At 39.3% G+C, this 15638-nt stretch overlaps 1 protein-coding gene across 1 annotated transcript in view; it reads left to right on the plus strand.

Moving 5' to 3' along the window:
• Window positions 1-9417, plus strand: part of LOC124790031 (nucleolar protein dao-5-like) — a 317366-nt gene extending 307949 nt beyond the window's left edge. The window contains exon 3 of the mRNA XM_047257586.1: window positions 6591-9417. Within this exon, the coding sequence (XP_047113542.1) occupies window positions 6591-7073 (483 nt within the window). The 3' untranslated portion in view covers window positions 7074-9417. The remainder of the gene's footprint in view (window positions 1-6590) is intronic.
• Window positions 9418-15638: the final 6221 nt, after the last annotated feature.

Here is a 15638-nt window from a genome sequence, read left to right on the forward strand (position 1 = left end):
TACCATCACGTTTCCGACTTTGATAAAGGTCGGATTGTAGCCTATCGCGATTGCGGTTTATTGTATCGCGACATTGCTGCTCGCGTTGGTCGAGATCCTATGACTGCTAGCAGAATATGGAATCGGTGGGTTCAGGAGGGTAATACGGATCGCCGTGCTGGATCCCAGCCGCCTCGTATCACTAGTAGTCGAGATGACAGGCATCTTATCCGCATCGCTGTAACGGATCTTGCAGCCACGTCTCGATCCCTGAGTCAACAGATGGGGACGTTTGCAAGACAAAAACCATCTGCACCAACAGTTCGACGACGTTTGCAGAGCATGGACTATCAGCTCGGAGACCGTGGCTGCGGTTACCCATGACGCTGCATCACAGACAGGAGCGCCTGCGATGGTGTACTCAACGACGAACCTGGGAGCACGAATGGCAAAACGTCATTTTTTCGGATGAATCCAGGTTCTGTTTACAGCATCATGATGGTCGCGTCCGTGCTTGGCGACATCACGGTGAATGCACATTGGAAGTGTGTATTCGTCATCGCCATACTGGAGTATCACCCGGCGTGATGGTATGGGGTGCCATTGGTTACACGTCTCGGTCACCTCTTGTTCGCATTGACGGCACTTTCTACAGTGGACGTTACATTTCAGATGTGTTACGACCCGTGGCTCTACCCTTCATTCGATCCCTGCGAAAGCCTACATTTGAGCAGGATAATGCACGACCGCATGTTGCAGGTCCTGTACGGGCCTTTCTGGATACCGAAAATGTTCGACTGCTGCCCTGGCCAGCACTTTCTCCAGATCTCCCACCAATTGAAAACGTCTGGTCAATGGTGGACGAGCAACTGGCTCGTCACAATACGCCAGTCACTACTCTTGATGAACTGTGGTATCGTGTTGAAGCTGCATGGGCAGCTGTACCTGTACACGCCATCCAAGCTCTGTTTGACTCAATGCCCAGGCGCATCAAGGCCGTTATTACGTCTAGTGGTGGTTGTTCTGGGTACTGATTTCTCAGGATCTATGCACCCATATTGGGTGAAAATGTAATCACATGTCAGTTCTAGTATAATATATTTGTCCAATGAATACCCGTTTATCATCTGCATTTCTTCTTGGTGTAGCAATTTTAATGGCCAGTAGTGTATGTAGACAATATTTAGGGTTAATAAAGAATTCCAAGTCTTAGACTCTTTACTCTACATTTATACATTTACTATGATTCATGCCAGAAATATCAAAAATCGGAAACAGCCACAGATGTGAGGAACAGTAGAGTTCTTCTCTTTGTGAAAACCGAGGATTAGTATTAGAGGGTTTTTCTGTGGACTTAACAAAAAAAAAGTGTGTGAAATCTTATGGGACTTAACTGCTAAGGTCATCAGTCCCTAAGGTTACACACTATTTAATCTAAATTATCCTAAGGACAAACACACACAGCCATGCCCGAGGGAGGACTCGAACCTCCGCCGCGACCAGCTGCAGAGTCCATGACTGCAGCGCCCCAGACCGCTTGGCTAATCCCGCGCGGCTGTGGACTTAACAGAAGGGAGAGATTGGAGCATAGATCATCCACACCTGAAAGTCGTTATTGTATGGCTAAGGGAAGAAAGTGTTGACAAAAGAGCTCTGGTCCGTTGAAAGCTTACTTCAAAATGCATTTAGCACGATAATCTCACTATTTTATATTTTCACTGGCCAGCCCTTTGAGGCGTCAACGAAATCAAGAAGTTAGAAGATACCTGCACACAAGTCAATATCGTCGTCCTTGACTTCCGGAAGGTATTAGACACAGCTGCGCTCTGTCAGACAAAACACATGTCGTATTTAACGGAGACAAATTTTCTGATATGTCGATAAGAATATAAGCATGCTTGCCCCAGTGGAGTGTTACAGTACCAGTGCCGTTCACAATATACACGAATTACCTAGACGACAACTTCAGAGGTTCCATGAAACTGTTTACAGTTGATACTTTTGTATACAGAGAAATCATCGCTAGAAAACTGTACTGAAATGCAGGAAGAGCTCCTGCAGATCAACTCTTTGTGCAAGGCAGTTGACCATCAACACAAACAAATGTAACGTACTTGACATACATAGGCAGAACGAGTAATTGTGATTTGATTACACTATTGCTGAACGATCACTAGAAGCAAACGCGCGCATTAAATATCAAAGGACACGCATATGGAGCTATTTAGTGGAACGGTAACATAAAACTAATCGTAGGAAAGGCAGAGGCCTGATTGAGGCTCATTCGAACAACCTTCCACCACTGTCAGAGCTTACGAAAACTTCGTTTGACCAGTATCTGAGAATTGCGCCTGAGTCTGGGACCCATAACAATTGCGACCGACAGAGGAAATAGAGAATTTACAGAAAACAGAAGTACGTTTTTTCATGGGTTCGTTTAGAAAGAGAGAAAGAGAGAGGCTGTCATGCAGTTTCAGCGGAAGACTCTAAGAGACAGGCTGTGTAGTTAGGGATAAAATTCCAATAACGTACGTTCCTAGAAGAATTACGGAACCTTTTACATTCTTCTAGATATATCTCACGAAAAGACCACGAAGACAAAATTAGAAGGATCCGAACGCTTTCGTTGCTTACTAACAGTCGTTCTCCATCTACATCTACGTGATTACTCTGCTATTCACAGTAAAGTGCCTCGCAGAGGGTTCAATGAACCACCTTCAAGCTGTCTCTCAACCGTTCCACTCTTGAAGGCACGCGCGAAAAACGAGCACTTAATTTTTCTGTGCGATCCCTGATTTCTCTTACTTTGTCGTGATGATGAAATGAAATGAAATGTCGTGTGGCTAGGGCCTCCCGTCGGGTAGACCGTTCGCCTGGTGCAGGTCTTTCGAGTTGACGCCACTTCGGCGACCTGCGCGTCGATGGGGATGAAATGATGATGATTAGGACAACACAACACCTAGTCCCTGAGCAGAGAAAATCTCCGTCCCAGCCGGGAATCGAACCCGGGCCCTTAGGATTGACATGCCGTCACGCTGACCACTCAGCTACCGGGGGCGGACCGATCATTTCTCCCTATGTAGGTGGACGCCAACAGAATGTTTTCGCAATCGGAGGAAATTTCATAAGAAGATCCCGTCGCAACGGAAAACGCCTTTGTTTTAATGATTGCCACTCCAATTCACGTATCATGTCTCTGACACTATCTCCCCTATTTCGCGATAATACAAAACGAGCTGCCCTTTTTTGTACTCTTTCGATGTCATCCGTCAGTCCCACCTGATGCGAATCCCATACGGCACAACAATACTCCAGAATAGGGCGGACAAGCGTGGTGTAAGCAGTCTCTTCAGTAGACCTGTTGCACCTTCTAAGTGTTCTGTCCATGAATCGCAGTCTTTGGTTTGTTCTACCCACAATATTATCTATGCGATCGTACCAATTTAGGTTATCTGTAATTGTAATCCCTAAATATTTAGTTGAATTTACAGCCTTCAGATTTGTGTGACTTATCGCGTAATCGAAATTTAGCTGATTTCTTTTAGTACTCATGTGAATAGCTTCACACCTTTCCTTATTTAGGGTCAATTGCCACTTTTCGCACCATACAGATATCTTATCTAAATCATTTTGCAAGTCGTGTTGATCATCTGATGACTTCACAAGACGGTAAATGACAGCATCATCTGCAACCAATCTAAGACGGCTTCTTAGTTTGTCTCCTATGTCGTTAATATAGATCAGGAACAATAGAGGGCCTACAACACTTCCTTGGGGAACGCCGGATATTACTTCTGTTTTACTCTATGACTTTCCGTCTATTACTACGAACTGTGGCCTTTCTCACAGGAAATCACGAATCCAGTCGCACAACTGAGGCGATACTCCGTAGGCACGCAGTTTGGTTGGAAGACACTTGAGAGGAATGGTGTCGAAAGCCTTCTGGAAATCTAAAAATATGGAATCAATTTGCGGCTGGGAAGGAAAAAGAGGAAGAGACAGTGGAGCATGTGAGGTGGCTTGTTGAGTTTAGATGTAGATGCATGTAGATACATATGTATGACAGTACCACTCAACTCCCTCACTTGATTTTTCTCTAAATGTAAAGCCGTTCTTTAGACGTTGCCGCGTGACAACAGACTGATACACAGAGCTCTTTTATCTAGGACTTCTTCGCATTGAGAAACAGAGGGAATGGAATTGGATAGTAAAGAAATCTTAAAGTGTTTCAGGACAGCCACAAGTCGCACTCAGTATTTTTTTACTGGCCGTTTTCGCTCAGTTTCACAGGAGCGCGTCAGAAACTGTGGAATTTACAGTTCAGAGTAGCTGGCTGATAACATCGCCAATGTAAGAGACGAAGCTGTTGGTATAACAGTGTTTGTACGCATGACCACAGACGCTACAAACACTGTTATAGAATCAACTTAATCTCTGACATCAGTAATGTAATCAGCCGACTGTTTGGAACTGTGAGACGCTCTTTTTAAACTGTGAGAAGCAGGATGATAAAAAATATTTGGTGCCACTTGCTGCTGTCCTGAAAAAATTGATTTCAGCAATTTCTGTTCCCCCTGCTGGCAATGCTCGCTCTCGCTAAAGTCATCAGAGAAGTTATTCAAGCTCTTAGATGAAAACAGTGTCTAGATAGAATGACAGGGAAATAAATTACGCAATTATAGCAGCAAACGAGATTCTGTTTTTCAGATAGTGGACCCTTAATTTCCTTAAGCTTGTATTTATCTTTTTAAAAAGTTCATTCTAAATATTCGACAAATGTCAACCAGAAGTCTCTCTCTCTCTCTCTCTCTCTCTCTCTCTCTCTCTCTCTATCTATCTATCTATCTATCTATCATTTCCCTTATTACAACTTCCACATAAGATTTTCATAGCACATATAGCACAATGCCTACACAGATTGTGCTTTTGGTATTTAGTGCAACAAAAGCAGTTAACCAGATACTAAGTAACTGTTTCAAATAAAAATTATGGTAACTTTCAATAACTCCTGTGTGTATCCTAACATGTAACAAATTGTTAATACAGGCTACTGGTGTTTTTCTGAAGGATGGTGGAATTTATAAAAATGAAACGTAGGAGAACATAAAAAATTAAATTTAAAAATTTGCGGTGGGGATATAAATTGAAGATATTTAGAATATATTTTTGATAGTTTCATTAAGTAGTTAATTGATTTTGTCGTAGAAGGTGACTCAAAAGAACAGAAAATTTCGGAAAGTTTTGTGGCAATGCTGCGAGGTAGGTGGCTGCGAATGACATATACATTCTACTACTTGCACTGTCTTGCCATTTAGTAAACAGTAAACATGGAGCAAGGGAACGGTGTGCGGCATGCCTTTGTGGTAAAAGCTTATGACAAAAATGGAAATGTGGAGGCCAAACGTCGAGAATTTTGGCGTCATTTCATCGTCGGATGCCATGGCTGTTTCCCTCAATGCATACAATCAATACCTGGGTCCGCAGTTTTGAAGCAGCTGGTTATGCATTGAAGAACCTTTTTGAACGGAGAGCCAGAACCACTCGTACGGGAGACAGTATCGAGGCTGTACGAAGTGCTTTCGTAAGAAACCCACAGCGCTCTGTTCGACGTCACGCAGAGTCTCTACAGTTGCGTCGTTCGAGTGTTCAACGAATACTGAAAATGCATATGAAGTTCCATCCGTAGAAGCTGCAGATCGTTCAGCAGCGCCAACCTAGCAATCTGCTAATGCCTATAAAATATGCTGAACGCTTGATAGGAAAAGTGCATGGCGGCAACAATTTCATTACCATCCTACGGACCTCAGACGAAGCTCAGGCTTTGTCAATAGGCATAATTTTCGTTATTATCTTGAGCAAAATCCACATCAGCTACACGAGCGTGCATTGCACTGCAGCGAGGTTACTGCATGGTGCACGATGTCATCGAGTGGCATTACAAACCACTACTTTTTTATGATGACGTGGGTGCATAATCACTGCAACGTCTATTCATTGTGTTGCGATGATGGAAAACTTTATTCGCATGAAATGCCAGATTTTCCTGCCAACAGGTGGTTGCAACATGACGGAGCAGTGGCACATACGGCACGGACATCGATGGGAGCTGTGTGACTGTTGTTTGCTAACCGTGTCACTTGAAGGTTCGGTATGACATTGCATGACCCCGAAGATCGCCTGACCTGATAGCGTGCAATTTATTTTTTTTTTTCTTGTGGGACACGCTTAAGAGCGCGGTTTACCCTAGTCGACCTGCTACCACCGAAGATCTTGAATCAAGAATACGAGAGGAAATCTCCAGGATTCCTACTGAAATGTTAGGTTGATTCATGTATAACGTTTCTATCAGACTACAGGAATGTGTGCGCCGAGGGGGACCTCATCTATCAGATATGATATTCAAGAAATAAAAATGCTTGTGACATTCAATAATGGCATACTCTGTACTATACTTTGATATAAATAAATATATGCGAAGTAATTGTACTCGTCCATTAATCTCCATTCCAAAATTTCCCGTTCTTTTGAGTCGCCCTGTATTATATCACTAAGAGTTGATCATGATAATGTCACCTACAACTTATTACAAATGAATGTGCATTATTTTGCAGGATGAAGATGATTTCGAATATATGGTGGATCCCGCTAAGAGAAGGAAATCCTGTTGCTCCCAAGGTCTTTGGTTTCGCGCTGGTATTTGGGGAGGCGCCAACTTACTCTTAATTGGCATGATTGCCATGCTGGTGGGCCACCTGACACCACCTCGTCAGGTTGTGCTGGAGACAGGCTACGACCTGGAAGTACTTGATCGCACCGCTATTGCGTTCAACCACCGTCTAGAGCTCTGCCGTTTGGTTGGTCTGGGCGTGTTTTGCTGCGGTGGGATGGTTCTTCTGATAACATTACTTGTGTCTACAATCAAACACGCCCAGAGAGAACCAACAATTCCCGCTGCTCCTCTTGTTGAGCCTTTTGAGGCCTCTCCTTCAGCTACAAAGATACCTATCACAGAGAGAATCAAGCCTGTACAACCCAGTATCTGGCCACAGTCAGCTACTGTGCGAGATGGAAGCCTTGTAGTGCAGATGCCTTAATCTTAGAGTTTATATTTTACATAGTTCATTATTTATTTCGTCAGACACAAGTGCACAAATTCTTTTGAAGTATGACATGGTGTACACAGTATGGAAATACTAGAAAATCGGTAAGTAAATGAGTTTTAACAATAGTAATGAATTATATGTTTGCATTCAATGGCAGTGTAGTTATTAATAATCCACTCTTTTTTATACTTGAAACTGAAACATGGTCATGGCACTGCGTTCAGTTCTGAGAGAAAAAATGGGTTAACTGCTAAAGTGGCTAGTATTTAAGTACTTACAAAAAGGTAATACAATGAATTGCAATGAACAACAAAAGTGTCAGCTCGTGGAACGAAAATTCATTCCCCTTTGTGAATACTCAATTCGCTACAATAAAAAATATTAACTGATGTTACATAAATTGTCTAACAGATGATTAATATGATCGATATTTTAGTTCGGTTTCAACAATATTCATCATGAAAAAAATTGCTTCATTTGAATAAAAATAGTAATTTTCTTCCAAAAAACGGGTAATTTTTCTAACAGGGGCCAAATGGAAAAGTTGTCTTTATGCTGAATATATTAACTATTTGCAACTTTAGACACAAGTCTATGTTGTAGCTATCATACATGAAGTTGAGACAAACTAAGATAAAAATGGTTCCTTAGTTTTTTTGCAGTACAGTAAGTAAAGAAAAGATTCAAAAGTTTCTATCCGGCAACAACTTGTATACATGTGGATAACTTTAAATGTATCCTATCTGACTGAACACAGGGTTTAAATATACAAATTAAATTATGACAAAAAGCTGATCTCTGAGAAGCCTACTGGAATATCCATACAGCCTTCTCCACATCATGACATCTGATAAAGGCTGAACCACTAACAATATGCTTTAATTTAAACTAGAACAGTGGATCTACAGCACATCAGATAAGTCACAGAACAAGAAAAAATGTGAACGTAAGCTACTCTTAGATTTGAAGTACTGTTTAGTATTTGATCACAATTTAATAAAAGTCTTGCTGAACATCTGGACCATGATTATTAATTCAAAACGATTTCAAACTAACAGACTGTAAAAATTACAAATTGTACAATGTAGATAAATATAATGTTACTGTGAAATCAAAGTAATGTCTATATGTAATATGAAATGTGTAGAAACATCTGTCTATTATTTATATTCACAACAAAAATAAAATGCAACGAAATCACAAAAAAATAATAATCCTATGAAGTTTATTTTTAATCTGCTGATACTGATAGAAACCAATGATCCTCATATTTTTGTATGAATTGGTATAGGTACAGCATATCTAATTTGATCATCATTTCAGCAAAGATCAGAGGAAGCAAAATCCCATTATTTGAAATCCTAAATATACTCACCCTCAACACACAAGTTCAATAGAATTCTTCCTTTTTTGTATGATAATACACTCTGTTGAATTTTTCAAATAATACTAATTGGAATCAGCATATTTTTCTTATTTTTTAAAAGTAACATATTTCATTACTTGGAGTAATTGTAGTGCTGGTGCCCTATTTACAAGTGATGAAATCTTCATTAGTACTAACTGATGATTTTAGTTACTCTCATTATGTGAGTCAGTATCAGAGAAGTCTGACAGTACAACAGATGCAAAATATTTCTTTTACACATTTACTCTACACAATTTTTGTACTGCAGTGTAAGTAAAATTGTGGTAATTACAGAATAACTATCTATATGTGAACCATAACTCCAATATAGTGAAAATATTGTGGGCAAATATTTAGACTGAAGTTTATGTCAAACCTAAGTCGTCAGGTGTATTCATTACACACCTTCTCTCTTCTGTAGTGCAGAAGAGCCTGACTATCTCGGTATTTTAATTAATTATTATCTTATACTCAAATTTCTCATGATTGTAACACAAATAAAAATATGTATTAAAATGAGTAATATGTGTAACAAATTTCAATGTCAACTTCACAGAAATTCAATATAAAACATAATACGCTGTTCTTCAAATAAATAAACTGAATATATTTTCTTCATCTTCTACTGAAGGCCAGAGAATAGAGAATCTTCAATAAATAGGTAATCTACTAATCTATTTTCTCTCAATGTTCAATATAATAATACTAATGATATCAACAAAGTGGGAGTAATTGTTTCCTTAATCTGTCCAACTTGAAAACATAGGCCTACATGTCGATACTAATGCTGTGTGTTTCACTAAGACAATACATGTTTGTTGTTGTTAATAAATCAACATATATATGTATATACAAAAATCATAATGGAGCTATTTTGATGTGACTGAATATAACTGTATTCAGTAATAAAGATTAACCTGAAGTTAACAGTGCCTCTATATTATTATATTCTATCTTCTGCAGTTCCCATAAACACTTCTGTGTGACATTGTTTATTAAAATTTGCAAGCATTTCTTTTGATAAAAGTATACCATCTACGAAATAAATATACTTTGAGAATTATGAGCTTAGGTTTACTGTTTGACTCAGTTTTGATGCTGTCATTTTCGGTGCACCTACTTAAGAATTCACAGGTGAGTGAGAAATGGCTACACACTAAAATTTCAGATCTACAAGTTTTGAAAACTCAAGTGACAGAAGCAGATGTGTGAACATATTTCATCATTCCAATTCACCAAAAGCTAAACGAACCAGAATGAACACAAAGATGGCACTTTTCATGAATGTTTGCAATAGGTACCTCAAGCTGTAAACTCTGCATCATGTGCACTTGAAATTATTTCTTCTTTTTTTACAACTTCCAACAAACTAATAACTCATTAAACTCTACCCATACAAGCCTGTTGTTTATTTTTATGTGTAGCATCACCACTTCTCTGTTGCCCACAGCTGGTGTTAATATTTAGACTCTCTAGAGCAGGTTTTCGAATCACATACTGTGCTTCTCATTAATTTCATTATTGTACATCTAACGTTTATTTTCGTTTTCAGTGATCTCAGCAATGATTTTAACTTGAGAACACTTGCATCTGCTTTACCATACTGCTCATAGAATTGATGTGACTGAATATAGCTGCATTTATCTCATCTTAATTTCCTCTTCTGACTCTTGCTCGATTTACTAAATCGTTGAAGCTTTCATAGCCAATTGTCGACGCATTCTCTGGTTGATTCCGTACTGGGATTGTCGACCAATGATTATTTAATGAATTTTCAGATGTTTCCCCAGCATTTTCAAGGTTCACTCGCCATTGCTTGTGGCTTTTCCCAGGTCGGTACCGTTGCCTGTAACAGTTCTTCACTGCAGCATGGGAGTAGGTTGTCAGTGTTTCTTCTGGCAGAGCATGTGTTGATGTCAGCATCAGTGCTTTCTCATCTCTGGTGTCACATTACAGGTGAGACAACTGTGCATGTTTTATTTCGCTGACAGCAGCATCGCTCATCCTTACCTTCAAGGTCATTCCAGGAATCATGACATCCTGGCACATGGCAAGATCAAGGAGGGGAGGGGATGGGAGGGACTTTCCACCCCCACCTGCTCTTCTGCAAATTTTGCGTGATGCACCCCCATCGCATGGGCCCCCACTCTGTAGCCAAATACGACAAAGTATTTGAACTTGCAAACAATTCGTCTGCTACGTCTGCTTTACTGACTTCCAAAAAATTGTACAAGGACAGTTACATTGGTAAATTTTTCTTTATTGTTTTTCATCCCCCTCACCCCATATGAGTGGAGGGAGGGCTGTTAGTGGTCCAGTTCTCCACTCTTCAACCAAACTAATTAAAAAAAACTTAGTGAGAAACACAAACAAAAATTGTAGTTTTTTGATTTTAAATCAAAAATCAAAGATGGAGAGTTAAAAAACGGACGTATATAAACTTCAACAATACATCACAGGAAGGTGAATTCTTCTGATAAAAACATCGAATCTGGGGGACCTGCACTAGGGTGACAAGTATTGTCTGAGGACAGTGTATGTTCCATAGGGTCGAAGGAGTGTGAGTAGGAAGATAGCGATCTGTTAGATAGGAAAATTATGGAGATGAGAGTGGGAGATGATGTGGACGGTGGAAAATACAGTCGGGGGAAAGACAGAGGGTGAGGAGTAGTGTGTCATGTGAGTATGGCAGTGATTGCCAGAGGAAAGGGATGGAGAGGGAAAGGAGAGAAGAGCTCTGATGTGGAGAGGGATAGCGGAGGAAGAGCTAAATTTGGTAGGAGGAATAGATATTGAGACAGATCTCACTGTCTAGGAGAGGGAGTTGGCTGAAATTGTGTTCTGATAAGATATGGAGGTATGTGTAGGTAAAGGCACAGCAGCATACCGAGGTTGATGATCAGAGGGGAGACAATGGAGTGATTAGAATGTAGCTTGCAGTCAGTACAGGAGATGTGGATGTGTTTGATGTTGCTGAGGAGCAGTGGGAATTTGATGAAATGATAGAGGACCCAGGTGAGGGAAGGTAAACGGCTGTGGAAAGCAAGATGAAGTGTAAGGCGTTCAAAGATTTGGAGGGACTTACAGAACTTTGGTGCAGTGGAGATGCATGCAACATTTGCATAGTGGAGGATGGGTCAGATCATGATTTTGCAGGTGTAGAGAATAATGGTGGTGTCTAATCTCCAAGTCTGGCCTGTTAGTAGTTTTAGTCTCTTGTGGACTTTCTGTTGGATGGTCAGTAGGTGTGGTTTCCACTTTAGCTGGCAATCTGGGGTTAGTCCAAGATACTTTAGTGTGTTGGTCAACTGGATAACATGGTTGTAAATGGTAAGGTAGAAGTCATGGAGTCGAAAGGTGCGGGTGGTTCATCCTATAATTATTACCAGGGTTTTGAAGGGGTTAATCTTGAGCATCCATTGGTTACAGCAGGAGGTAAACTGATTGAGGCGCATTTGGAGGGATTGGTGGGATTTCTGGAGTGTAGGGTAGAGGGCAAGGAAAGGAGTGTCTGGTATCGTTAACAGTGACAAAGGATGGACAAACCAACATTTGCTTTTAGGATATAAATAACAAATCAGAAATTCAAATTTGTTGGAAACGAATTTTACCTTCAATACTAACCCACACACCTTGAAAACGCAAATAAAAGCAAGTCCACTTTCACATCCTGGCTACTTTTGTCTCCATCAGATGGTTGTACTGTAAAATCGAGGAAGTTCTATCTATATACTAAAATTTCGTAAATTAAATAGTTTTCACATACAAGAAGTTGAAAACATTCTAAAAGTCTGAAAAATTCATCAGCAGTTCGAAAACTGCGATGTTTAAATAGCTCATTGAGACTAATACACAAAAACTGCTGTACGACACAAATAAGTTAATGTGATATTACAGTATTTCAGAAGATGTCTGTAATGTAGAAAAAGTGCTAGTTTATTTCCCAATATAAACATTATCGCCAAATTAGTGTCCAAAATATTGAAGTATGTACCCCAAGAGTAGATTTCAAGGCCCAATAAAAGTTGACTTTTGAGAATATAGATAAAAATTCGATGTCGGAAAAATACACACATCAGTCTCATAGCTGGAGTAAAATAAGTGTTAGCCAACAAAGCAAATAGACAGACTGAATGTAGCTAATGAGACCTGCTCAAAACAGATCCTCAAATAAAATATTTCCGCATTTTTAAATTGTTCTGGAGCACCTCTTTTAGGAGGGACAATGATATATCACGGTGTTATTCTCTAGAAACAATATAAACGATGCTATTCGTTGCTAAGTATTGCTATAATTAAGGATGACACAACCATACTGAAGGCTAAGCACAACGTGCTTTACCTGGGAATATGTAAAAAGTTTTCTATATACACATGTCTGCATACTATGAAAGGGATTGGCGTAGAGTGGAATGGAGAACAACGTAAATACTGTTGGATGTAGTCTTGCACAATGCCAAAGCCAATGGTTCGTTCTGTTCTCAGAGGAAGATTGTGTTGTACCCTTTATTTAGATTCTGAATGTAGTAAGGTTCTATCCCAACGCATATGAACTGCAAGTAAAGTTCTCGCGATAACAGCATAACAACCATGTGCAGAGTTTAAAACTGATGGAATACCACTTACAATGGTAACTCAGGAGCGCTCCATAGCTACCTGCTGTCATTTTCCACTAGCGAACCTTTCTCCATACAGAAGAAAATGTTAGTGTATGTGTGGTGTTCCGCATTTTCTATACTGGAGTAATAAGCCTCTAAGCACGTTTAGTGTGTTACGAATACGAAAGAAAAGAAAACCAGAAAATTAGGGGCTCGAAGTCATCTAGATACCAAGTTTCAGCTGCTTTTCAAGCTCATAGAACTAGCCACATCCAACATACATAAATCATTGTAAATGGGAGATTTTTTAGGATTCTGCGAGGGCAGCGAATAAGAAAGGATAATACATTATCAAACTTTATTAATTCTTTCATGTACATTCACACACAAAAATCAACTCGCTCTTTCTTTTTATTTGGTGTCGGTTTGATAACATCGAGGTTAATTTTTAACTTATGAATTAAATCTACATTGGACTCTTCTAATTTCTTCTCCAGCCAGTAATTTGATTGGATACAAAGAAGGAATTCCAATACATATCTAACGTTTTGCTGTTATCTACCTCTTTTCTGGCTTTGACAATTAGCTCTGTTCTTTCCAGCAGTTCTTCTAAGCGAGAGCATTCCAAGATTTTGATTTTACCTGTTATTTCCTGCAAAACACTATTTTTATAACACTTCACATCTTCCTGGGTGTGTACTACCAGCTCTTTGTTGCTCATTCTTGTGGAATTTTCATACAGAACTTTATGCTTACAATTTTTGGAAACGAGTGTTCATTAGTTAGTATTCCGTTGGTTTCAAGCTCTGTGAACGATTGTTCTGTTATTAGGTGCATAATATCCAGTCAAGCATTTTTACAGACAAAATAATCATCCCTTGTAAGCAGATCCAGGTGGAATTAGAGCCTCATAAAAAGATTTTTCGTGGGTCATTTAAAGTGATAAACATGCTCCATGCATAATTTTCTGCCAGGACTCCAACATACGATCACATACCAGTGCTGGTAACAATAAATGTAGATATTTAACATTCTCCAGTCATTGCAAGATTTCGGCATAAACAGTATTTAAAGCAGTTGCTTGCATATTTGCAGTGGCTTTCCTTTTCCCAATTGTAATTTATATTCTTTCTTCATGGGAGTTATCTTCGCTGTATACTCCAGTTTCTTTTTTTTGCGACGATCTCTTCCATTTCTAGTTTTGTTTTTCGTACACACGCCACAGTAACTACATGTAAAGGCATAATTTCTATAATAGGGAATGGTTTAAGTCTGTGTGATACATTTCCTGATTTTCTTAGGTCTTATGGGATAACTTTATTTGTGGGTACCAGTCCTAATTTGGCGATATCTATCGATAGGTGGATAACAATGTCCTGGATTGAAACAAATACGTTTCTCTTACCTTAATACAGCTGTTCTTTGTAATACTTATGTTGTCTTTGTTGGAGTCAGTGTTAACAATCTCCACATAGTTTACAGATAGATAATCAAACCTATACGCAGACAAAACATAATCTGCAAACTTTTCTCTCTCTTGAGTGTCAGAAAGAGATATTTGTACATCAATTAATGTTCCTGGGTCCTTATTACTCCAGTACACGAACTGCAGAACGTTGTTAAACACCACACAGCAGCTACCCAACAATTTATTCGGTAACTGACACCACATGGACGTGATTGTCATGGAGTGCATTGGAGCACATTGCAAATACTGTTAGTTAGACTTTAAAACACTTGAACAGTTTTGCATAGGATCAAAGACACGATCCATATAGCTTAAAACACTTGAACAGTCTTGCACAGAATCAGACACGATCCATTCTGTAGTTGTATATTTTAATCTCCGGCCTTGGTAAAACCATATTATTTAGCCAGAGTGGGCATAAAAGTTCCTTGTAGTCGCTTGTCTGAACGTGTTATAAAATCTATATGGTGGTTACTCATAAATTTGTTCACGCCTGGGCTTGTGATTCGACATATATATTTATTATATATCCTTATTTTACAACCGAGGGACATCCTCATTAAACTGTTAATCCTAACTGTTTTATCATTGTCAACTGTCACATTGCTGTTTACCTGCCAGTCTCCTTTAAAGCAGAAATCATGGTTTGATACTAGGTAATCACATATCTCCATTTTATTAAAAATTTCGACTAAATCTTGAGTTATGTCCAAATCCAAAAGATAATAGTCATTCACACAAAACTGCTGCAATATTCCAGGCAGCTCTTTCATTAGAACATTCGATTTAACGTCAGTTAATACTACTTCGTCTGTTATCGACACAGCGTATTTGTATTTCTTCAAAATGGTTTCCATTGCTTTCCTTCCGATTTTTTGTAACATTCATCTTGCTGTCGCACAGTTGTTACTGTGTTGGGAAAAAAGGCAGCTTCGCCTTGATACGAAGTCTTTCAGTGACTAACTTTGACTAACTTGGATAATTTACTATGCAGATAATAGTTAAATGATCCACATATTTCCTTCTTTAACATTACAGACCGCCCCTTTTATATGTGCTCCTGACAGTCCACTTGATCACAT

Source organism: Schistocerca piceifrons, chromosome 3 (assembly GCF_021461385.2).
Source record: "Schistocerca piceifrons isolate TAMUIC-IGC-003096 chromosome 3, iqSchPice1.1, whole genome shotgun sequence".
Taxonomy (NCBI): Eukaryota; Metazoa; Arthropoda; class Insecta; order Orthoptera; family Acrididae; genus Schistocerca; species Schistocerca piceifrons.